At 54.7% G+C, this 25017-nt stretch overlaps 1 protein-coding gene across 1 annotated transcript; it reads right to left on the bottom strand.

Moving 5' to 3' along the window:
- Positions 1 to 2197: 2197 nt before the first annotated feature.
- On the bottom strand, positions 2198 to 23998 carry SLC6A7 (solute carrier family 6 member 7). Its single transcript, XM_033096219.1, has 14 exons — positions 19923 to 23998; positions 15070 to 15253; positions 13313 to 13444; positions 12897 to 13131; positions 11023 to 11161; positions 9445 to 9579; positions 8457 to 8560; positions 8210 to 8334; positions 7468 to 7580; positions 7166 to 7297; positions 6602 to 6701; positions 6323 to 6423; positions 5614 to 5781; positions 2198 to 3930 (listed from the first exon to the last, which is right to left on the bottom strand). The coding sequence occupies exons 1-14, from the start codon at positions 19953 to 19955 to the stop codon at positions 3721 to 3723; spliced, it is 1911 nt and encodes a 636-aa protein (XP_032952110.1). The 5' UTR covers positions 19956 to 23998; the 3' UTR covers positions 2198 to 3720.
- Between the last annotated feature and the right edge of the window lie 1019 nt (positions 23999 to 25017).

The following is a 25017-nucleotide window of genomic DNA, read 5'->3' as shown; positions in this document are numbered from 1 at the left end:
GACCCCTGTGACCCCTGGTGACTCTCACTTAACCTGGGGAATATGGCTGTCCCTAATGATAATGCACCCCTCCTCGCTCTGCTCCCCTCCCCCACCACGTTTGCTCTCACAGATTATAGGCTGGAAGGGACTACAGATAGTCCAGTGACCCATCTCAGCACTTTCCAGCACTGCCCAAGAGAACGCCTTCTCGGATGAGTCCCAGAAGGGGAATGAGGGCCCCAGGGCACCCTCCACCACACCCCAGCCAGGCACATATGCTGCTTCCCAGGGCTCCCTGCCAGCCTCCCAGGGTCAAGAGTCCATGAACATAGATATTAGCTGAGAAGGGGAGGAGAGCAGAGCACTGAGTAGGGGTAGGGAGCCCTGGGCCTGGCCTCAGTTCCAGCACATTCTCACATGGGACCTTGGGCAAGCCCTGCCCCACTGACTGCTAATCCCTTAGGTCTGCCCAGCAGTCTGGCCTGCACAGAGACGGATGGGGGCCCTAACAGAGCCATGCTGTTTGACACCTGTTAAATTGGTTGTTCATGTTTAAAAATAGGAAATTTCTCATAAGAGTTCAGACTTCCAACTTCTCTTAAAAAGCTGGGATATCTGGGCAATCTGGGCCCACACTTCTGAGGGCAGCCCCCCCCTTAAGGGATGTATGCTTTCTTCTCTAGTTCACCCCAGTCCCCACCACTCCCTCTTGTCTCTCATACTCACTAAGAATCAGTTACCACTTACTGTCCTGCTCCTAACTACAGCTTTGCTTACCCGGGTTCCCTTGCCTGGCCCTATAGGTACTGGAGTTTGTCACCTGCTGGGACAGTCTACGGCTCCTGACAGGAGTTCTACTTCAGACATGGCTGATGTTCCCTTTCAGGTGCCTACTGTGTTGTCATGGAGTCGTCTAGCTGGGGATCCCTGGTCCCCACTTAGCTCCCACTTGCAGTTGGGGCCTGGCTGGGATCTTTTCTGAGCCAGAGAGACCTGAAGTCAACGAAAGGACCAGGATGGGAGCAGTTAGGAGATGGCACAGGCAGCAGAGGGAGAAGGATGGTGTGGCAGGAAAGGCTGTCTGGGAGCAGCGGAAATGGGAAAAGCAGGACAGCCTGGAGGACTGAGCCAGGGAGGGCAGTCCAGGAACCGCAGGCCCAGAGGCAGGGTGGTGAGCAGGGGGAAGGAGACAGAGGAGGATGCAACGCAGGGAGGTAAGGCGGGTGGACGTAAAGCTGGGGAGAGGGGGTGTCCATAGACTCTGAGGACCCTCCAGTCGCATGCAGCCTCAGAATCCAGGCAGAAGCCGAGACTCCTAGAATCCCCCATTCCTGATTCCCAGGACAGGGCTGGGTGAGCACGTGCAAGGCCACGGCCAGGGCCTGGAGTCTGTCCTAAAGCTAGTAGGGAGAGCCCAGGACAGAGGCACTGGGGACAGGGCCACTCTGCAAGGGCTGGCGCCAGGGGCTCTGTTAGCAAGGCTGGAGCCTGCCCCCTGGGTGTGGGAAGAAGCACCCTGAATTGTGAAACCATTCTTACATCCTCTGCAAATTAGCAAACCCATCTCTCTTTCCCCACCTAAAGCCCCAAACAAAAAGGGGCGGGAGGGGGCTTGGCTCTTTGTTAGGGGAAATTTATTAATATCCAAAACATGCAGCATGCAGTGGCCCTTCCCTCCCACCCCCAATCAAAGCCTTTGCAAACACCTGGGCCTTGCATTTGAAAGGCTCTGGGCTCTTTTATATGTCAAGGTCCTGCCAGGAGGGGGTGGGGAAAACCAGGAAATTCTTCCAGCCTGGGAAACTCTTGACTCCTTCCAACCCTGGTCTCCCAGCTCTATCTTCACCTGCAGGGAAGGCTGGGGAACAGCTGGAGAGGGAAAGGGGGATGCTTGAGTGCCCTGGTTTGTCCCCAGCTCTGCCTGCCTCAGCTGGGTAACCTTCAAAACTTCAGTGGACCTCGGTTTAGCCATATGTATAATGGGCAACTAAGAGGTCTTTGAGGGCATTCCTCATCGTCTTCATCATCCTTCCTCAGCCCCACCCACCCACCACTGCCACAGAGAAATGGCAGAGCAAGTGTCAGAAGCCAGGCGAGCCAGCACAGGATGCTGGTGAGCCTCAGTTTCCTTATCTGTAAAATGGGAGCTGGAAAGCCCTGTGCTGCCCACCTCATGGGTCTCAGCAGTAAGGAGACAGGGTAAGGAGAATGACCTCATTGGTTTTTATTAACAATAAACTGACAGAACACAGATGGGTTGGCAAGACACCAGGAGAGAGATGGGGTACAGAGGCTGGACCGGCTACACGTGGGTGCCCTGCTCCACTGGAGAACGTCATGTGTAGGAGACCTGCTCAGGCATTTTCACACCCCACCCCCATCTCTCAGGGAAGAAGGGATCCCAGGGCAGCTCCCCCCATACCAAGGCTTCGAGTCACAGGCCTGGGGTGTCAGCTGCCCTCTCCTCTCTGCCTCCACCCTTATACCCGGGCCCAGGGACCCTTGGAGCAGAGTGAGCGGCATCAAAACCACACAGCTATATGTGTGAACCATCGCCAAGTTTCCTAGTTGCCCTGGTCGTCCACAGCCAAGGCCAATTTCCCGGCAGCGCCTGGAGCTGGAGGACACAGTGAGGTCCACGAGGACAGGGAGAAGGGAAGAGAGGGGAGCTGGGTCCTGACTATGACCTCTCCCTCCCATCTCCGGAGCTTGTGCAGCTCAGGCCTCTCTCTCTCTTCTGTCTTGATCAGCTCAGGGCTCGTTTCACAAAAGGTCCTTCTTCGAAGTGCGGGGTCCCCCTTCTGTCTCCACCCCCACCCCCAGCTCAAGCTACCAGGCCCTCTTGCCTGTTCTCCATAGGCCTTCCACGTCCACCATGCACTGACCAAGAATGACATTCTATCTAAAGCACAACCAGATCATGCAAATCCCCTGCCCACCCCACCTCCCTGGCTCTCCTCCCCATCCTTCTCCATTCCCACCTGAACCCTGGTATAACCTGGTAATGCCTATTTCTCCCACCTCTCCCCGCTCCTATGCCACAGGTGTCTGCCTTCGGCAGTCTGCCTCCTCCTAGCCCCAGGGGAGGCAGGGGCTGCATTCTGACCTCCACATCTGGGCTGTGTCAGCCCCTTACCCTCTTTTTCTTCTCTCTCTCCAAAATTCCCCATTTTCAGGGCCCTTCGGTCCTACCTCTTTCAGGAAACCTGGCCTGCACACGTGAACCCACAGGGATCTTTCTGCCACTTGACTTGCTAACCGGCGATGCCTGGAGCCTCGTGGGTCTTGGGCGGTGCTGAGCGGCCCTGCCTAGTTCTGGCTGTGGGGAGGCAGGCTCTCCGAGAAAAGGCTGGGGGCTGAAGCCTGAACAGGGATGAGGGGGTGGTGCCAGCTGCCATATGAGAAAGGGAGCTGTCTGGTCCGGAGGCTTGGGGTCCAGTCCCCTCTGCCATGAGACTTTGGGCAAATCTTCCTCCCTGACCTCAGTTCATCCACCTGCAAAGTGAGGGCTGAGCTGGATCATTCTCAACTTTGAATGGATGTGTGTGTGTGTGTGTGTGTGTGTGTGCGCAAAAGGGGTAGACAGACGTTTCAGGAGAGGCAGAGGCCACAAAGAGGGACTTGCACTGGGGACTGGCATCACCATGGCAACCTTCCACAGCCTCAGGCCTCCCATGGCCACAGAGGGTGCAGCTGCCTTTGCTCCCGGGCGCGGCCTCCTGTCCGCCTGCGTCCTGCTCACATCATAGACTCCTCCTCCTCCTCAATCTCTCGGTCCACCTCAATGGCGGTGTTCTCGAAGCTGGTGATGCCCCCATACTTGCGCATATGTACCATCAGTGGCTTGGGCGACTGACTCCCTGCCAGTGTGGCCACGTACATGCCCGTCCGGTTCTCCTCCAGCGACGGGCCCCAGTCCATGGCCGGCCGGCTGGCCTGCTGGAGCCTCTGTGGCAAAGCAAAGACAGTGGTGAAAACAGCCAGCGCTCGCGGAGTGCTTCTTGGGGCCGGGCATCTGGCAAAGACCTTCCCACATCATCTGCGTTAGTCCTTGCAACCACCCTGGTCCCAGGCCTGGATGAGACTCCTCCTCTGCCACTCACAGGCTGGGTGGCCTTTGGGCACAGAATTGAAGCTGTGCTTCCTCATCTGTAACTCAGGCCTCCTGATGCCCTGACAGGACTGCTGTGCAGGGTGCTGGGTGTGGGCTAAGGCCCAGGAAACGGTAGCTGTGGTTATGATTACGTGGCATCCAATCCAGAAGCCCAGTCTGGGTCCGTTTCCCTAAACGCTGAGTCCTAAAGAGCTGGAAGCTTTGGGGAAGAGCTGTGAACGGACAGACCTGAGGTCAGAACTGACTGCTGCCAATGGCCAGCCTCGTTCTGACTGATGTCTGACCGTTCTCTCTCCGAGGCCCAGTTTCCATGGAAGGAGGGCGCTGACTGAGATGGTGACTAAACCTGGACATTCTAGGGTTCCTTCTTCCTTCAGTCACATTCTCAAAGCCCTCTCCCTGCCAGGGAGAAGGGGCCCAGATCCCCTAAGGAGGAAAGACAGCCAACGGGAAGTGGAGCCCGTGGGAGAGAATGTGTGCACTGTCCTTAGCCCAGGGCCTCGCACGGCCCCATACTCAAAGCCTGGTGACAGCGGAGGGGCAGTGGGGCTGCATGGGAAGTGGGGGCAGCAGTGTGCTGGTCAGCAGGCTAGACAGGCGGTGGGGGAGCACCAGAGGCCTGATGTGCAGCCAGTTTCAGTGCTGTAAATAGTTCCACCAATGCCACCTTCGAGCTATCGAAGGTTTAACAACTGTCTCCCATGAGGCAGTACTAACTGGCTCCGGCACGCCTCTGATGGAATGTGGGGGGTAGGGAGTGGGGTCCCCAGGCTCTCTCTGGGGCGTAGCAGGGTCACTCAGCTCAGCTCACTATGACAGCCTCCTGCCACCAGAGGACTCCACACCCACAGCCTCAGATGTGAAGGACTCAGTATACAGAAGGCTCCCTGAGGCTCAGAGAGGGGCAGGATCACACAGCACCAACAGCACGTCCACTGGCCCACCAAGGGTCACTACTTCCCTCTTCTGAGGCTTGCGGATCCCTGTGCCCAACAGCTTGCGCCCGATGCTTTCTGGGTCTCTCCACAAAGACCTGGCCATGGGCAAGGTTCCCAGGTCACCCACGGACTACATACAGCACGGCTCCTGGTGACAGCTCACCCTCTGGGGTCCGTCAATGTTGCTTTCTGACCCCGAGTTCCATAAGGAAGCTCTGGGCTGGTGAGCAGAGTTCAAGTCCTGACCCCTGTCCGACTCCCCGTGGGACCTTGGGCAAGTCCCTTGTCCTTTCCCCAAGATTAGAAGGCATTGGCTGACATCGGTGGGCTTTGAATTGAGCCCCTCCAGAGACCCCATGTGGTGTGGGGGGCCACAGGACAAGACTCCAGCCCCCCGAACCTTCTACAGCCCAAGCAGGTCTAAGATGATTCATAGCTCAGACTGGTTAGAAAAACTGCTCTTTAGGTTAAAAGAAGCCTGCAGGGCCCTGGAGAAGGTGTTGGTGCCTGTGTTTGCTCTTCTAGCAGGTGGGCCCAGGTTGGGAAGGCTGGGGGCAGGCAGGGGTGTGGCCGACTCACCTCCCAGAGCGAGCCCTCCTCTCGCAGCACAGCCACCAGCATGCCGGCTGGGATCAGGAGGCAGGACAGCAGGCCCATCAGGATGCCCAGCAGCTCCGCCCAGGCTGGGAAGCGGTAGCTGCCGTACTCTGAGGGCTGGTACTTGATGATGCTATACACCAGCAGGGCCTGCAGGTGAGGGGCTCCCAGCATCACAGTGAGCCTGAGCCGGCCCCAGGTCTTGGGATAGCCCAGGTCTGAGCTCCCCTCAGACCTGAGAGCGCCCAGGCCAGGGCCATCCCAAGGCCTGAGCTAGCCCAGCCCAGAGATACCCAGTGCCTGAGATAGCCCAGTCCTAAGGCCTAAGCTAGCCCTGCCCTACACTCACTCAATGACCAGGACTGAGCCAGCCCAGTTCTGAAGCACCCTCATTCCTGAGGTGGTCTCTGCCTGACCCGCTCCAAACCCGAGGCTGAGAAAGGAAAGCCTCACGGCCCCAGCCCTAAGGCCCAGAGGCCTGAGAAAGCCCCACTCATTTTGCCAACCAGACTCAGGACGAGGCCAAACATAGCTATTAAAGCTGGGGCACCAAGGGGGAGGGGAGTAGGCCAGGGTCCAGGTGCCCACCCCAACCCTCAGGCCTGACACAGGTGTACTCCGGGCCAGGGCAGCCCTCCCAGACTGAATGCCCAGGGGGCCCTGCGCTCAGCCCTGCTCCCGCCGCAGTTACCAGGAGCGTGGCGGGGGACAGGAACAGCCAGCAGGCCCTGAAGTAGAGGCCCGGCTTGAAACCCAGCATCATGTGGATGTCCCGGCAGAATCTCTGGATGCCTGTGCAGGGGAGGGGAGGGGATAGCCCCACCTTCAGCCCCTGCTCCACCCCAGTGGCCCCCACAGGAAACCCTGGCCCTTGGGACCAGGGACCCAGTTGCAGAGGGACTCCAGGGTAGACTCCCACCTCCCGCTGGGGGTGGGGAGCCGCAACTCCACCTCCCCCGGCCCCTCTCACCATAGACCCGGGTGACCGCGAGGCATGTGGTAATCACCACCACCATTAGCCCGAAGCTGGCGCTGTAGTCGTCTAGAAGGACCAGCCAGTACATGCCCCCCTGGAACACAAGTCACAGCTCTGGGGTCTCCCGGCCACTGCCTGGCTCCCTGCTGTAGCCCTTTCTCCAGGCAAGCAGCAGCCAGGCCAGCAGGTGAGAAAGCTGATGACAGTGTACCACTGTACCTGCCAAGCCTTTTTATACATCATTTTATTTGAGTCTCACAACCCTAGAGGCAGACACCCATTTTATCGATGGGAAAACGAACTCAGGGAGGTGAAGCCACTTGTCCTGAGCTCACTCAGCAAGTGCAGGCATGAGGCTTGAACCCAGGTCTTTCATACTGCAAAGCCAGGACTCTGGGTCACAGGCCAAGCTACCCCGGGAGAGAGGGTCTGAGGTGGGCTAGTTTCCTCCCAAAGAGGAAGAAGTAGGTGGCTCGGAGAGTGCGAAGCCTAGCCAGACAAAGCTACAGGTGTCTCCCCAGCCCCATTCGCTGGACACCTGCCTGCAAAGCCACTCACATCAGTGGTGAGGACCAGTCCCAGCAGGTACATGGCCACGCAGATGAGCCCAGAGAACACAGCCTTCTTGGGTCGCAGATAGTATGGGAACTCATCTGTCACAGCTGTCACAATGGTCTCCAGAAAGGCAAACTGGGAGGGAGGGGGCAGGAAGGTCAGAGTTCTGCCTCCACCACACACACACACGGATACACACATATCACACATCGATACACAGGGATACACAGGCACACATCTCACACACGCTCAGATACACACGTCACACACGCCATGAGGCACTCACTGGCACCAACTAGGCTCACCTGGCTGTCCAAGCCCAGCGTCAGCAGCATGAAAAAGAAGAGGAAGGACCAGAAGGGTGACAGAGGCAGCATGGTCATGGCCTGCGGGTAGACAACAAAGGCCAGGCCGGGGCCTGGGCCAAGGGCACACGGGGTCAGCAGCCTGGGCACGCAGCAGGCCCCCACATACATACCCAGACACACACGGTTGCTGCCACTCACTTGGGCAAACCCAGAGATGTACACTAACTGCACACTTCTGATACTTGCTTTACTCCTAGGACACGTGCCAGCACATTGTCAGTGCTCAGCAAATGTAAGTTGATAAAAGAAATGAATTAATAATGAGGACATGGATAAACATGAGACCCAAATATGACATCTCATTTGAATGCACTCACGTACACAACCATTTGCACAAACTATTGCATTAACACACGTACTTAAACACCTTGGCACAAGACACTGATTTACAAGATCATTTGCACCCTTGATTCACTTGCACGCAGACATCTCTCGACACAGGATATGACTCATTTGGACAAGCAAGGCAAGTTCCTAAGATGGGACAAAGCATAAGACAGTCTCATACAGAAATTTGTTCATTCATGCACACATGCCGGCACACGTACACACACGCACAAACACACACACACACACCATACCCATCCACAACCTTGCGGGTCCACACAAAGGCTCACTTGCCCAGCCCCAGCTGTGCCGACACACACCCTCACCCACCAGGGCCGGGCAGCCTGCCCACCTGCTTTGGCTACTTGGTCCACAGGCACACCCAGCTCCTGAGACATGTAGCCCAGCACGGAGAAGATGGCGAAGCCAGCCAGGATGCTGGTGATGGCATTACCCAGAGTGACAATGAAGGTGTCTCTGCCGGGAGAAGTCCGGGTGCAGGCCAGGTGAGCCGGCCCCGGCCTCCTCCCATGAAGCCCTCCCTGGCCAGCCCCTCTCCTCTCCGCTTGGGCCCTCAGGGTCTAGGAAGCTGCACTGACCGATAGATGTTCTGGTGAAACGTGTTGTAGGAGGCAAAGGTGAGGAGACCCCCGAAGCCCACACCCAGGGAGTAGAAGATCTGAAGGGCAGCTTCGATCCACACCTAAGGCAGGAAGGATGCAGAGGGAGGGCAAAGAGAGGCACTGGCACACCATGGTGTCTGAGGGCCAAGGAAAGAGGAGGACAGAGGTGGGGCATGAGCGTGTCAACAGGTCCAGGGATGGCGAGGGGGCAGGGCCTGGCTCAAAGTGACGTGGGCCGGGAGCAAACCCAGCTCCGACACTTACGCTGTGGGACCTGAGTAAGTCCCTTCCCCTCTCTGGTCCTCAGTTTCCCCATCTAGGATCTAGAAGGCACTCTCTAAGCTTGGTTTAGTTCTGAAGGAAATAGTGTCTTGTGTACAAATTTCAGTAAATTCACTGGACAATAGCCCATGTAACCCCAAACTTCCTCCTTAGAGTCGAAGGGACCTGGATTTGGATCCCAGCTCTATTATTTTCTAGCTGTATAGCCTGGGCAAGCCACATCATCTCTCTGGGCCTCAGGTCCCTTATTTGTAATGGACCCTTATACGCAAAATGCTAAAGCAGGGTCAGGCATAGTCATCCGTTAACAAGTAAGAAATATCTGTCAGTGCCACTGTGGTTACCGTTATTATCACTAATGCCCTCCTTGGGGTTTAGAGTCAGAAAGATCTGCGTTTGAATCCCAGCTCCTTCCTTCCCTAGCCATGCGACCTTAAGCTGAGCACTAACTCTTTTGGGCCTCGGTTTTTTCATCTGTAAAATGGGAGAATAATGTCTACTTCATAGGATTGTCAAGAATAAGAAACGAAAGACAATGCCAAGCGCAGCACTTGGTACGAGGGGCTCACCACGTGGGGGATTCCTACCCTCACCCCATGTCCCCCACCCCATTTCCCCATTTCCCCCACTTCCCAGCTCAGGACTGATCTCTCCCTCCACACCCCAGGCCCAAGGGTCTCACCTTGGAAGACAACAAATAGTGGAACTGGGGGGTGAGATAGAACTGGATGCCCTTCCAGGCTCCTGGGAGGGTGACTCCTCGGACCAGCAGCATGAGCAGGATGAGGTAGGGGAACGTGGCTGTGAAATACACCACCTAAGAGATGATAAGTGGAGACAGAAAGCAGGGGTGACTTCTTCTACCCTGCGCCTCTTCCAGAAATCCCCATCTTACTACCTTGCCTCCCCACTTTTGGGTAACCCAAGCCGGGAACAGCCATCATCCATGATGCTTCTCTTTCCTTCCCTCCACACATTGATCCCACCAGCAAAGTCCTGTCACTGCTTCCCAGGGCTGTCCCAAATCCATCTCCACTGTGGCCTGGTCCGGGCCAGCATCACCCCTTGCCTGAAAGTTAAAAGTGCCCCTCATGTCCACTTGCCCCCAGCAAACCCACCCTACATGGTCATCAGCCAGCATGGTCATCAGACATTGGACATCCCCAAACTCCCCTCTGCCCTGTCTCTGCTCGTTCCCAAACCTCCAGCCACCTGCTCAGCAGACTCAGGCTCATCAAGTCTCAGGCTCCTTACTGCCTTGGCTTGCACCGTACTTCTCTTTCTAAATGGTTCCTACCCTGGCTTTCTAGTCTTTCTTTTAATGGTTCTGTTCAAGCAGACAACACTTCTGAGCATTTTACAAAGGGACAGGTTCAACTTAACAAGTGATTGAGTAAACCATTCAGGTTTCCAAGTCCTCCCGAGACAGCTTTACGGCCTGCCCACCTTCATAACCTAAAGTAGACATCTGTGGCTCTGTCTGCCTAGCATCTTGTTGACCTTCTTCAGATGACAGTCTCCTGACTCTCCCTAGATGGGGCCGATTCCATTCCCAGCTCCCGGGGTGGGCGTGCAACTCAGGCCCAGCCAAGCAGAGCATTCCACCCTCCTGGCCCAAGTGACTGGTTCAGGAGTGGATACACAACCCAGCTTACCCAGCGAGGCTCATTTCTAGGATTTCGCAAACTGGGGAAAGTGAGAAACCTTCACTAAGCGGGTAAGGTGTAGCCTAGAGTTTCTGCGGCAACCACATGAAGAATGAAGCCTGAGGAGGAAACCCATCTGGAGGAAAGAACTGCTGAGACTTTAAGAACTACATTCCTGATAAGAGTAACTGAGCCTCTAGACCCAGCCAGGGCTGAAGCACATCCGCTGGACTTTTCAATTGATTGTGACAACTGGGTTCTGGTCACTTGGATCTCAAACAGTCCTGATTCATATAGCCAGCCTCCAAACATTCAAGAAACACTTGCTAAGCTTCTTTAAAGTGCCAAGCACTGGATGAGGATACAAACTCTAATAACAGATAGGTCCTGCCCTTGGCAAGTTTCTAGTCTAGTGAACTAGCCTAGTCACTGTCCATCCTTACCTCCACATCTGCCTTCAGGCAATGTCCCCTCCCCAATTCCATGTCCTCTCTCTTTCCCTTTTCCCAGCTGAAGTGTATTCATCCTCTCAGGCTCAGTCCATGCCTTGCCTCCTCCAGGAAGCCCTCCCCCCTTCCCAGTCCCTCAGGCTTCTGAGGTCTCTCATGCCTCACCTTGCCTGAGGACTTCACACCTTTGAGGATACAGAGGAACACGATGACCCAGGCGAGTAGCAGGCAGAGGCAGAGATTCCAGCGGATCTCCCCGGGACTGCCAATGCCCTGGCTGCCTTGGATGTGGAGAACGTAGCGGCTGCGAGAGACGAAGGTCTGAGTGTCCTCTGGTCACGCTGCCACGCTCCACTGACATGGAGGAAAGCCGCGGCCAGCCTGCGAGGTGATCCTGGCTAGTCTCCATTTGATTCCTCTCCATCCTCTGACCAGCTCTGCACCCAGGAGAGTGGCCTCTACAGACCCCATCACCCAGGCTGCCTTCCTCTTCAGTTTCCATTTGGGTCTGGCTAGTGGGGGGTGGCAGCAGGAGACTGGAGCGTGGGAGGAGTGAGGGGTCGGGGTATTTGCACACACACACACACACACACACACACACACACACGCATGCCATCAGAGGGCCTGGCTGTGACTTCCTTCTTCCGCAGCACAGATCTGGTTGGGCAGCCTCTCCTCCAAGACTCCAAAGCTCTCTGGTTCCAGTACCACAGGTCCCTCTGCTTGCCTCCTTGGCTCAGGGGGGTCACGGCCGACCATCTTGCTAGTTCCTGGTGCCTCACCTCTTTGTGTGGATTTCCTCCACACAAAGGGACTTTGTGAAGTCCCTCCACTGAACTCCCTTTGGTGAAGCCTTGTGAGAGGGCCCTCTGCTTCCTGCCTGCACCCCAGCTGGTGCAGGGGGTCATGGTGCCTCCATGGAGCCCCCTGGCAGCTGCTAGACCCCATGTCACATGCTTTGGCTTTAAGCTGCACACCCAAGCACGCTTCTCAGCAGGTGCACACATTCTGGATGGACTTTAAATGGACAAATGAACGAACTGCAGGTGGACAAATGAACGAACTGCAGGTTGGAGACCAAAATATTTCAAGACGTGGGACCCATTTGGGGGAAAATTCCTAAGAGGAACCCTTTGCAGTGGAAGAGTTGGGAGTATCTGGTGTGTGTCCTCTGGTCAACCAATGGCCTCTACCCAAGGACCAGGCTACTGTGGAATGTTCCAGCACCGGATCAGGAATCAGGATTACTCGGTTCCAGTACTGCCTCTCCCATCAACTACCGAGCAAGCCTCCGGGCCTTGTTTTCTCAGTTATAGAGTGGGGCTTCGGGACAGGCTGATGAGTAGTCACGTCCTAACACTCACCGTTCATGGGGCTTGCAATGAGACTGGCTCTGTGACAAGGGTTTTACCTGCATTACCTTGTGTAATTCTCACAACAATCCCTTATTCGACTATAGTCTTGTATTTCCTATTAGACTAACCAGAGATGGCCCTTACTATGTACGGTCCTGGCCTGTGCTAAGTGCTTTACCTACTGATAGGTATAGTCAGTGCTCAATAAATATCGATTGAAAAAAATGAATGAATGAGGGACTGCATAACATCCTATGAAGTGAGGACCATTATTATCCCCTTTTACAGAGGAGGAAACTGAGGCTCTAAAAGGTTCCTATTACCGTTAGCAGCACCAGCATCGTTATTGTCATCAGCTAGCATTTATTGAGCACTTACTATCCAACAGGCTGGATGGCGCAATTTATATGCCTTTAATCCTTTATTATCATTCCTTTAATCCTCCGCCAACCCTCTGAAATACTATTATCATACCCACTTTAACATAAAGAATCAGAAGCCAAATAAATTGTTCAAGGTCACACAGCTGTTCAGGTGAAGTGCCGGGGTTAGGGGTTAGTGTTAGGGGGTACACCTAACACTAGCATCTTCGAGGTGCACGCTGGGCCCATTGGGGACACAGGCTCATTCCTGCCCTCTGCCCCTGTCCCCCCCCACAGGTAGCTGCCGCCTGGGGGGCCTGACCTCCAGTACTCCTCGCTGGGGCTGACGGTGCTTGTGAGGTTGAGGGGCAGGGCCCCATTGCGGTCCTTGGAGCCTCTGTGCTCAAGGCAGAGGTCCGTGTTCCACCAGTTGCCGCAGTGTTCCCAGGGCAGGTCGCTGGTGAGGGAGGCGAAGAGGTAGAAGAGGACGTAGGCAATGATCATATTGTAGTAGATGGCCACGAGCCCCACGATGAGCAGCATGGCCGCGCCGGCACCTGGCGTGGGGGGTGGGGGGCTGTCCTTAGGCCAAGCCTTCCCGTGGGCCAGACTGTGTGGCTTCTGGAGAGCCATCCCTTTCTGGGCTTCATGACCCTCTTTGCCTGGAGGTTGGGGGTTACAGGGCAGCCTCCCTGCCTCCCCCAGGCCCAGACCACCCCAGGACCAGAGAGGTCTCACCTTTGAAGAGGGGGCTGATCTTCCAGACGGCCAGGGGCCCCAGGCTGGAGAACTGGCCCAGAGCGAGCTCGAGGAAGAAGAGGGGGAGGCCACAGATGGCCAGCATGAGGAAGTAGGGCACGAGGAAGGCGCCTGCGAGGAGGAGGGAGGGTGGGCAGTCTCAGGTGAGCAGTCTCAGGTGTGTCAGCTCTTCCTAAAGCCCAGCTCCAGCCCAGCCTCTTCCCGACCGACCGGCGGATACCACCTGCAACCTGATGGGGCACTTCTCGTGTGGACTGAGACTGTCTTCTTTTATACCATTAATCTCTGAGCACCAAGGGGAGGCGGGATTCACTCACCTCTGTAGCCCAAGTGCCCAGACCAGGGCTGGGCTGAAAGCAGCCTGAATGAGTGAATACATGAGTGAGTGAATTTCCTGCCGAAGAAAGTGAAAACTCCTCAGTGTAGAAATCAACCCTCCAAGCTCCCTGCCTCTCCCCTCCCTGCGCCACGTCATGTGCTCCGGGCTGCTACCTGTGGTCCCGTGTTTCCAACCCCTTCCCCCTTTCTTTTCATATAGGCAGCCAGCTCCTTTAGAGAACTGCCTACCACCGTATGGCTTTGGAGGGGTTGCCAATCATACCAGCCAACCCCTGCCCACCCCCTCACGGGCACATATCCCAGGATAGGCCAATTAGAGATATTCCCAGCCATGCTATATAGATTCATTCAGAGAGAGCAGTTCTGAGGATGAAGTCATTCCAGAGCTGTCTCTGTCCATCCCTAACCCCAAGTGCAAGGAGGAAGCCTGTCCCGGAAAAAATGAGGTCAGCACTCAGAGAGAAAAGGACTCGGGAACTGGGGCAACGGCTGGTTCGAGAGAACTGTGGGTATTACGAAATTCCTGGAGTTTCAGAGGCCAGCTCCACTCCTACACTTCCAGTCGTATCAATTCATCTTGTCTTTGCTTCATCTAGTTTCATTTGGATTTCGGTCGCCCTGCCAATTTGTGCTTCTTGAATGAGTTTGGTAGAGATGAGAGATAGAGAGTGCTGGTGAGCATGCTTTGGCTCTGCAGGAGCTAGTCCTGGGGTGGAATGGTGGGTTGGCCACTGTGTGCCGTTGGGCAAGGAGCCTGGCCTCCCCAAGCCCCGGCTGCCTCATCAGAACAACGGTGCCTACCTAGGAGAGCTGTCATCAGGGTTAAATGAGACAGGCATGGAGCGCACCAAGCCTGGGGCTGGCAGATGGGGAGTGCTCAACCTCAGCTACTGTTAATGAGGCTTAGAACGGTTACTTGATGGAGAAGCAAGGACAACAGAGAACTTGTTTAAGATGGGAGAGATTTGGAGTTTGCAGTCAGAATGGAAGGAGCCAGGAGAGGAGGACAGATTGAAGATTCACAAGCAGGAATGATGGATGGAGCCAGGTTTTGGAGGAGGTGGGGGTGGGGGTAGGGAGAATATTGAGAGCACAGTGATCACTGGTGGGAGATCATGAAGCAGAGGCACTCCTCTGCCCATCACGCAGGGCCCAGAAAGTGCCAAGGATTAGGGAGAGAAGTGTGTGGGTATCCATGCTGAAGATGAGAGGGAGGCAGGAGGGGCTCGGGTAATGAAAAGGGACAAGGCAGCTGAGCTTCCTCCTCCCAGGCCCAGGTTGCTATAAACCACTTTCAATTAATTCTTCCCAAGGTCACATAGGAGACAGTGGCTGAGGCCACACTGAAGGTTGGCCCATCACCTGGCCACGCCTCAGGCAGGACGTCAGGCCCATACCTCCTCCGTTGGTGTAGGTTCGATAGGGGAAACGCCAGACGTTCCCCAGGCCCACACAGTAGCCAATGCAGGACAGCAGGAAGTCCAGCTTGCCCGTCCAGTTCCCCCGGTCTGCAGCAAAGCCCACGTCCAGGTCTACATCACCCTGGTCACTGGGGGTCATCAGCAGGTCTGCGGTGACAGGCTGCCAGTAAGAGAGAGCAAAGGTGAGGCTAGGCTGGAACTGTGACCCCCCAAACAACCACAGGGACTTGAATAGGGCTACACGAGAGAGACTCTATTCGTTCAGATGATGAACTTCTCTCATCTGGGCTGACCTGGTCCATACGCAGGAGCTCCTCGGGGTTCTAGATGACTGCAAACTTGTAAGACCAGCAGGGTGGCTCAGGCACCGAGAAAGCCACCTGGATTTTAGTTTGGCTGACACAGAGGTCAAATCAAGGGAGGGTCCTATTTGGATGATGACGACGACGGTGATAATGAAGACGATCTTAATAGTTACCGTGCATTGAGCATTTACTATGTGCCCACTGCACTAAACATTTTCCTCACATGACCTGATTTCATTCTCAGAACAACTCCATGAGCTAAGTACTCATCTGAGCTCCATTTTCATTTGGGGAAAACTGAGGGTCAAAGAAGAATCTCGACATGCCCAAGGTTTTTCCAAGGCTGGCTAGGTCTCGAGCCCAGGGTTTCCTGATACTGAAATTCCTGCCTTCAAATACCAGTGCTGAAGTTTTGCTACTCCATTCTGGGCACCATATTTTAAGAAAGACATCGACAGTATGGAACGTGTCCAAAGGGCAGGTGGCCAGACTGGAGGTTGTTCAGGAAAGGCGGTTACGTGAGGACAAGTGGAAGGAGCTAGGAACCCTTAGCATTAAAAGGAGGGACCTCCCTTGGAGGGACCCTGGGCTCCCCTGAGGGAGGGATGAGATTTATATTCAAGGGGGTCCACAGAGAAATGTGAATTTTACTTCATGGGCACGAAGAAGCTACTTAAAAGCACTGATCTGTCTCAGAAAGTCGTAATTTTCCTGTCACTGGAGGAGAGACGCATGCACAGCGGAGAATGGAGGCCAGCTGTCCCGAAGGGCCTCTCCTGTGATTCAAGGAGGGCAGGGACGTCCACTGGGCATTCTCCCTTCAGGCTAGGGCTGTGAAATGGAGGCCCTCCTCCAGCTGCTTGTTTTCCTGGTCCTGAGGGATGTGAGCTAGCATGTCCATGAGCTTCCTGGACTTCTGGCCGCGAATGAAGCCCCAAAAATACCCGGATGATACCTAAGAGTCTGAGAGCAGTTCCCAGCAGTGACTGCAGGAATGGGTCAGGAAAAAGGGAGAGCCACACTTTTCCTGCTTGTTTCTGAAAGTCTCACCCTATGGCAGCGAAGGATGGAACTACAAAGAAGGCCAATTATCAACTAACGCCCATGGTTTTCAGAGAGAAGAAAAGACTCCTTGCTTCCCCCTGAGGAATGGTTGTAGGAAAACAGTGATTCCACTGGACTGGGAGTCAGGAGACCATGATTCTAGTTCCAGGTCTGTGCCAATTCACCGTACGACTTTAGGAAAGAGTCTTTTGAGCCTCAGTTTCCCCATCTGGACACTGAGGGGATTGGATAGACCAGTGTTTCCAAAAACACATCCCTTGTGATGTTCATAGGTGTTCGGTGGAACAAAGGATTCTTGATTCAAAAGTGTTTGGGAAAAGCTGGGTTAATATGAGGTAAAACAGGTTTTTTTTCCATAGGACTTGTCAGGTCCTTTCATGGACCAATATGCACTGTGACTCTCCAAATAGGGACTGGAATAGACAGTATTCTCCAATCCTATTTAAGAACAGCGTTTCAAGGACCTGGCTGGCTGGGATATACTTGGGGGAAATGCAGGTCTAGACCATCTCTATCTATAGTCTTCTGACTCTGATGGTCTGTGAGGCAAGAGTCACCAAAGAGACTTCACTGGAGACACTTGCAGTGGTCGAGGACCAGGTCAGGAAATCACTACTGACCAGGTTTGTGTTTTCCCCTGAAAATGCCCTTCCTGGCATCAGCCCAAGTGGGTGTCTACACACAAATCAGGTGGTGGACAGAGAAGGCTTTGCTCGGGATTTGTCATATGAGCATCGCTGGGATGAAGATGGCAAACGCAGAGTACAAGTGTCACAGGTTGCAGGTGTCTGCCTGCGGTGACAGGGTTGGTGCAATGGGCTCAGGTGGCAGAAATCAGGGAACAGTGTTGGGTTGACTCTCAGTGATAGTGGCGACCATGGGGGTGAGCCCACCTGAGGCTGGCTATTGAGCAGAGCAGCAGTGGTGACAAGGACAGCCTGGCATGATGATGGGTGAGGGTGACAATAGTGAAGAGCATGAAAACGCTGCTTTTCAAGTAATTGGGCTCCCAAGTTGAAACAAATATGTGCTCGGCGATTCTTTAGCTGGGATCTCAGACATGCTGGGTTGACGGTAGCACCTGTTCCCACTTATCTGAAACCCACCCTTTCCCCCAAAGGCTTCTCCCAAAGGGTGAGCATCATCCCTCTGGAACAACTCCCTCCCAGGTGAGCTCCAGAAGGGATGTGGGAGCAGCCGGTTGACACTGGTATTAGGTGGTGAAGCAGGCCTGTCACCCTGTGACACACCCCCCACCCCCCGCCCCCTCAGCCCTATCCAGACCAGCTGGCAGGAAGGCACAATGATGAGGTTCCTCTGATCCCTTCTGAGAAGCTGCTGCCCTTTCTATGTTCACAGAGCAGTCCCGACTCTGTTTCCATGGTGACAAGAGTTCCAAGAGCAGGATGCTGCCAGCTCTTGGTCTCCCTCCTCCCCCCACCAGAGGGAAGCCTGCTTCTGCTACAGGGGCAGGGGATGGGGTCCTCCAAAGCCGAACCAATTCGAAGCCCACCTGGAGCCACCAACCCCACCATGGGGTGAATCCCAGGAGGCTGGCACAAGAGAAGATGGAACGCGTCAGGAAACAGAGGAAAGCAACCAAATCAATGAGGCAGGGCTGGAAGCTTCACAGTTCCACCTGGATGTAAGGTTCCACCCCATCACCCCCACTCCCCACCCAGAGTCACACAGGAACACACCTGAGTTTGGCAGGCCTGCACCCCCTCTTTTAGAGACCAGTAGATGTAGGTCACCAGCAATACCAGGGGTTGGGAGAGGTAGGACTGCCCAAGCCAAGGCTCTCATACTTTCCTCAGGATGAGAGACACAGTGGGAATCTGGAGTCCACCTTCATCATTGTGCAGATAAGGCAACTGAGTTTCAGGGAGGGCAAGGGATTAGTCCAAGGTCAAACAGCAAGTTAAGGGCAGAGCAAGACCAGGACCCAGTCCCCTGATTCTCAGCCCACTGCTCATCTCTGAACACTGCTGCTCCTTTGCTGATACCTGGCATTTCCCACCTCCCTGCCCCTTCTCCTTCAGGCCAAGGGAGGGGACCTTGAGGTTAGGCAGCCCCACCCCTGCTCTGTTGGTCCCAGGTTGCTTAGTCCACTTTCAGGAAAGCAATAAGCTGCACTCCTCTGTGCCTCGGTTTTCCTTATCTATAAAGTGGGGATAATAAGACCTTGTTGGTGGATTACATGCAATAAGGCTTCACAAAACATGGCTATTTGCATATGTGGCCCTATGGCATCGAGGGGCAGGGCCTCTTGTGAGGAGGGAGAGGAAAGGAGACAGAGGAGAATGGAAAAGAAGTGGGCAGGATTAAAGATCCAAGAGACCCTCAAATGGCCCCAAGAAGTCACTCATGTCAGGAATAAGAAGGACCTACGATCACAATGGTTCCATGCGGCTGCCCAAGGGCAGAAAGCTTGAATTAATGCAGAGGAGATGGGGGAAGGGCGGGGAGAGGGGGGCAGTCAACAACACAGCCCCTGTGAGTTCACTGCATCCCCGTCCTGGACAGTGGGGCCTGCTTTCTTTCTCCAACACTGGGAATGGACCAACAATGGTCCGGGTTAGAGAAAGGACTTGTCCAAAGCCACAGGGTAAGTGGCATCTACAGAAATTGTACCCTGGAGTTCTGACTCCTTGGCTGGGACTGGTACTTTTAAGCCAAAAGCCAGAAAACTTGCCCTAATACTCTCCCTCCCCAAGCACGCGCAACTGGGCTGGGAGGTCCAACCCCACAGGACAAGGTGGGGAGGGGGTGAGGTCTGGGCCCAGGGCCCCAGGAACACACAGATTTGCCCACCTCTCTCATGCCAGCTCCCACCCCCTATATCCCTTGGGTCTCCAAGTTCCTCCCTCCTTGCCTTTGCCTCCTTCTGCCCTGCGGAGAGGCAGTCTGGGGTATTAGCAGGGATGCTAAAGCTGCCAGGAGAAGGAAGGGAGGGAGTGGAGAGAAAGCAGGTGGTGGTCCCCCCAGGCAGGAGCACGGGCAGGAAAGGCTGGGTCCTTGCTGGCTGGCAGAGGCTGCTGGAGTGCAGAGAGCACAGATGAGGACCAGGGAGAAGCCCCCGCCACCTACCCTGAAATTAGTATACAGCTCAGGCTGGCGCTCAGTTATTCTAACGCCCCCCACCCCCCAACCAGCCCGGGGGAAAATGGGTGGAGGACTGGGGACTGGCTGCAGACACCTGTTTGCAAGACCTGGCCCAGTGAACCCCAGCCCCCAACACACTACAACCCCACGGCCAGCGGGGGATAGGGTGGTGTGGGGTGGCACAGACAGAGACTCCTCCCCTCCCTCAATCCAGCTCAGCCTGCACCCCCCCCCCCCCCGCAGAGCTCTGAGCTGGGTCCAGATGTCCCCCACCCGACCTTCCCGGGGCCTCGATGGGAGCGGGCCTCTGCACCCCTCCCTCAGGTGAGCTGCCAGCCCGCCCTCGTGCCCTACCTTACGGAGTTGAGCTCCCTGGAGCTTCTTCATCTTGGAGGGCTGGTTGCTGGGGCTTGGCTTCCCTTCAGCGCAGAGAGCAGCGAGGAAGCAGGAGATGTGCCGCGGGCCGGTGCCGCGGGCCGGTGCCGCGCCTTTGCCCCGGCGGCTCCGGCTCACACGCTGCGGGGTGCGCGGGCGCAGGCGGTGCCGTCTGTCGGCTGCAGGTGTGGGGCGCGGGCCGGGCGCTGCTAACGCCTGCCTCTCCCTAAGCGGGGCCGGAGGCTGGGGCGGAGCGCACCGCTGCAACCGCGTAGACACCCAGACAGACGGCTGACGGACAGACAGCGGGGGGGGGGGGGGGGGGATGCGCGCCCCCGCGCAAGGCTGCGATTGGAGGGGCCAAGCACGTAAGGGGTGTGTGTGTGGGGGGAGTCCGCGACGGAAACCCTGGAAGATCTGGAGGCCTCGGTCACCGTCTCCTGCGTGACCTTGGGCAAGAAACCTACCCTCTCTGGGTCTCTATTTCCCCAGCTGGGCAATAAGGATAAAAATCTTACTTTCTTTATAAGGATGTGAGAATTCAGGGAGATCATGCATAGAAAACATTTAGCACAGAGCCAGGCACATAATAGGGGCCCAGTTAACATTTATTGACCCGACTGTGAATTGCCCACTCCTGTCAACAAAAGAACAAAAGCCATTAGGCAGATATTTATCCAATTATCCAATCCATCAATATTTATTGAGCACCTAAAGTATGCCAGATCCCGGGCTAGATCTTATTTTCTCAACACAGTGACCTAGAGAGGCAGATGGTATGAGGAAACTGAAGCACAGAGAAGCTAAGCTACTCATGCAAGGTCACAAAGCTAGTGAGTGACACCAGTGACAGAGGCAGACCTCGTGGACCTTCCAGGATAGTGGTGGTCCTGAGCACTTCTCCTTTCCTTGGGATGAAAGTGACATAGGGAGGTTTGGGCAAGGAGAAGGGACAGGACAAGTGCCACTGTTGTGGTGGTGGTTTGTGACTTAGATCGTGAGCACCTGGGGTCCTGTTCATCAGCAGTATGACCTTGGGAATGTTATGATTGCACATCTGTAAAATAGACCACCAACCGGCCCATGCCTGGCTGAGCTCTCAGAGTGTTGTGAGAGTCCAGTGAGCCAGTGGTTAGGATGGGAAATGATTAGCTCGAGTGATTATACATGCATTCGTTTGTGGGACTGAACCAGTGTATGTTAGTGGACCTGGCATGTACGTTACAATATGTGTTACAAATTGTGCCCCTTTCACTCTCAAAAGTGCCCCAGCTCAGACACTAAATCATAGGGTCGCCGTACCATCAGCCCACATGGGGAGGCCTTTGGGGAGAGTGAGTATTATAAGTGCAGCCACTTATACTCCTGGAGCCTGGAAGGAGGGAAGGGTTTAACTCCAAGCATTGTCTTAAATAGAGGGCCTGGCGTGTCCCTGGCCCACCTCTCCTTCCCAGGTCCCACCCAGCTACTACTTCCTTGAAGCCTGGCCTCACAGGGCAGACCAGGGGCTCTCCAGACCCAGGAAGAAGGAGCCCCTTGGCCATGAATATGAAGGGAAAGAGCATTCATTGAGCCCTACTGTGTGCATTAGATGAACTCATATCTAATATCTAATTTTTAATTATTTCCAACAGCCTGGGAAGTTAGGTTTGTGCACCCCCATTGGGCACCTGAGGAAACTGTCTCAGAGGATTGAAGCCACACAGAGCACTCACTCTCTGGGCTTTGGAGACATAGCCAAGAGGGCTGTGGGCTATGCCGGGGGAAAGGCAAAAGCCAGGGCTCCTGAATCCAAGGAGGCCAGGCAGTACCCACCTGCACCTTCCCCAGGACCTGTCACCACATCTCTCATAGGACAGGAGGCAGCTTTGCTGAACAACCCCTCCCATTGGCACAGGGGTTTCATTGGACACTATGGAAGGCACAGGGAACCACATGAAGAGGGATTCGAGACGAGGCATTGGCTCTGGAGCCCTGGAAGACTGGCTTCTTTATAGCCTCTTCTCAGCAGTACCTGCTCCTCCCAGATCCAGCCCTGGGGGGAGCCATCCCTGCGGGAGGGGGAAGGAACACAGCTCGGACTTGAGCTTTCCTCAAGCAAACACATCATTGGGTGACCACTGAACATCAGCAGTAGTCACTGGGGCTGTGAGTGCAAACGGGTCTAGGCCCATGCCTTTCAGATGGGGAAACTGAGGCCCAGAAGAGATAGGACTTTGCAAAATCACTCTGCGGAGTAGAGGCAGGGTCAGGCCTGGCATCTAGGAGTCTGACCCACCCAGCCTCTGCCTTCCGATCACATCTTTCTGCCATCCTCTCCCCATCACCACAGCCTTTGTTGGAAGAGTCTGTGCTTTATAATACAAACAAAACCCCATTAGAAGACATTGTCCACATAGGTCCATTTACCCATTGAAACCCCAGTTTTATGATCAGAGAACTAACCACCACGAGTTCAGCTACCAAGCATGTTAAACAATTGCTACCTCCACAATTTCCTCTCCCCCATCCTTGGAAGTCTGGGTACTACTTGGCAAAATAACTACTTAGGAATCCAAACCAGTGAATACTCCGTCTCCCTTTCCCCCTTCCTCTCTCTCCCTCTCTCTCTCTCCAACCCTCTCTCTCCTGGTATCACATCAAACCAGAAGTGAAGATGTGTCCTAATTTAAGGAAAGTGTTAGATGAAGATGTACTTCCTTTTATTACATAGGGAGATATTTTTAAATGCATATAAATAAACATTCTTAATTTGCTTTAATGTTCAGACTTATCGCTGTAGAGCACGTGTTTTGTTACACCAGTGAGTGGCGACTGAAAAATGAGGATCCAGACTGCTAGTCCATCTGGTGTGATTCAGAGAAGGTGGTTCCGGAGCAGCCATGCTGGGACAGGATTGCTCTCTAAAGCCGCCCTGGGCCTGCTGTGCAGGACTAGGCCCTGCATTCCACTGGCTGGGCATCTCATCTGCCCAGAGCCAGGCTGGTTTCCTTGGAGTGCCACAGTCCTCTGTCCCCATCACAACCACACAAACACTGGGCTGCTGGAGAACTTCTGTGTGAGAACACTCTACTCCGAACCCTGAGCTAAGAAGTCCTTTCTGGAGTGGGGTCAACACCAATCTCTCAGCAGTCAATGATGAGATGGCTCCTCCATAAAACTTAGGTTCTCAGCACGGCTTGAGGGGTCTACAGAGGAAATTACATGCAAAACATGGTGCTAACATGCATGCTTTTGGTTTACTAGAGGCCATGACCAGGCCAGGTGCCTTGGGGACAAAGCCATGGGCTTTCGGGACAAAGCCATGGGCCTTTGGGGGCCAGGCCAGGCCAAGCCAGATCTGACTTTTCTCTGGTCCCTGAATCTCTAGCACCAATGCAGGGCCTGCCCCCCGGGGGACAGGGGGCAGGAGGGAGCATAAAATCATGATATGCAAAAGAGAAGCCACATCAGCCATTCCTGACAGAAAAGCTGGAGCACTTCTTAGCATTAGGGTGGCTACAGGGTCTGACAGAACGTGAGGGGTCCCTTTCCTGAGCCATTATGACACACCAGCCCCTGGTGAAGGCATCTAGGTGACAGGGGACACAGTACCTCACAAGGCAGCCCATGGCATTGTTTGGAAGTGATCTTAAACAAAAGTTTCTTTTTTCACGGCACTCACACCACTTGACAGGTGATTGTACCCCCCAACCTGTGGGCACCACCCAACCCCCTAACCTCCCACGTGGATAGCAGCTATAGGTCACCCAGTTTTTCAGACCTGCCTACTGACCTCCTGCCAGGCAGAGGTCTTCCTGTGGCTGGGGACAGGCTTGTCTTGCCTCAGATCGTCCCAGCCACCATCTGTCCTCAGCATCAGGGGTGGGGGTAGTTAAAACATCAGTCAGCCCTGCCAGTCTCTCACAGGAGGATGCAACAGCTCTGGGAGCAGGTGGTTGAAACCCAGCCTTTACTATGTGCTAAGCCCTGTGCTAAACACAATTCTGAGATAGATTATTTATTTCCATTTGACAATGGGAAAAGGCTGAGGCTCAGAGAGGCTAAGTAACTTGCCTGAAGCCTCATAGCTTAGAAGTGGTCAAGCTGGAGTCCGGGCCATCTGAGAAAACCTGTTACTAAACAGAGTCATAGCTGAAGCATGGCACTCCAGCCCACAGCACCCCACCTCCAGAGTGGGGTGTTCAGTGGGGTGCTGGCAGGTGCTAGCAGGGAGTTCCTGGGAAGTGAAGCCTGGGGAATGCTGGATTAAAGATTCAAGGGATTTCTTTGCTGTGCGACTTGTCGGAGCATTTCATGTGCCATTGAACCACTGTGCCTCTTCCAGAAGGGCTGTGCCTGCAGGACTTCCCAAATTTCCTTGACTAGAGCCATTTCTTTTTGATAAAAGCTCTCCAGTGTTACAGATGGGTAAACAAGGCCCAGAAAAGGGAAGCAGTTACTCCAGGGTCACACGGCAAATGTTTTTGAAGATCAGAAAACTAGATTCACTCACTGCTAGCCACCCTCCTGCCAACCCTCTTCCTGTGCTCCTGGAACCCTGGTCCTTTCCCTGGTATTACCTGGTTCCCCTGCCTGCCCTGTCTACAATCCTCGGTGAAGCCACAACTCCCAGGCCACCAGTAGGAGGAGAGAGAGAGTCTGCGGCTCTTCAGGGGCTCGTGTGCCAAAGGGATCCTCATGCCTTGTTGTCATGTGCCCCAGGAGCAAAGGGCAGGCAGGCAGGCAGGCTGTGCACACTTTTTATGGCTGGGCCACCTCCCAGAACAGTAAACAGAGGGGCAGGCAGCTGGCACCGGAGCCATCCAGGGAGTGAAGGCCTCAGGTAGCAGACTCCTGCCCACCTCTGGAAGGGAGCTGAGAACGCAGCTTTTCTCAGGAGTTTAGAAAAAATTATACTTCAAATTCATACTGCTAATATTTTTTACCATTCCTCCCTTCTTGGCTGGACAGTAGTCACTAGTCCTTTAGACCACCGTTCAAACCTCACTTTCTCTAGGAAGCCTTCCAGACCCTCCAGGATGAGCGAGGAGCCTGCTCTGGACGCCCTGGAGGCTCTGCTCCCTGAAATCCA

The sequence above is a fragment of the Rhinolophus ferrumequinum genome, chromosome 24 (genome assembly GCF_004115265.2).
Source record: "Rhinolophus ferrumequinum isolate MPI-CBG mRhiFer1 chromosome 24, mRhiFer1_v1.p, whole genome shotgun sequence".
Lineage (NCBI taxonomy): Eukaryota > Metazoa > Chordata > Mammalia > Chiroptera > Rhinolophidae > Rhinolophus > Rhinolophus ferrumequinum.
Note: the sequence above shows the minus strand (reverse complement) of the source record. Positions and strands in the feature narration are given on the sequence as shown.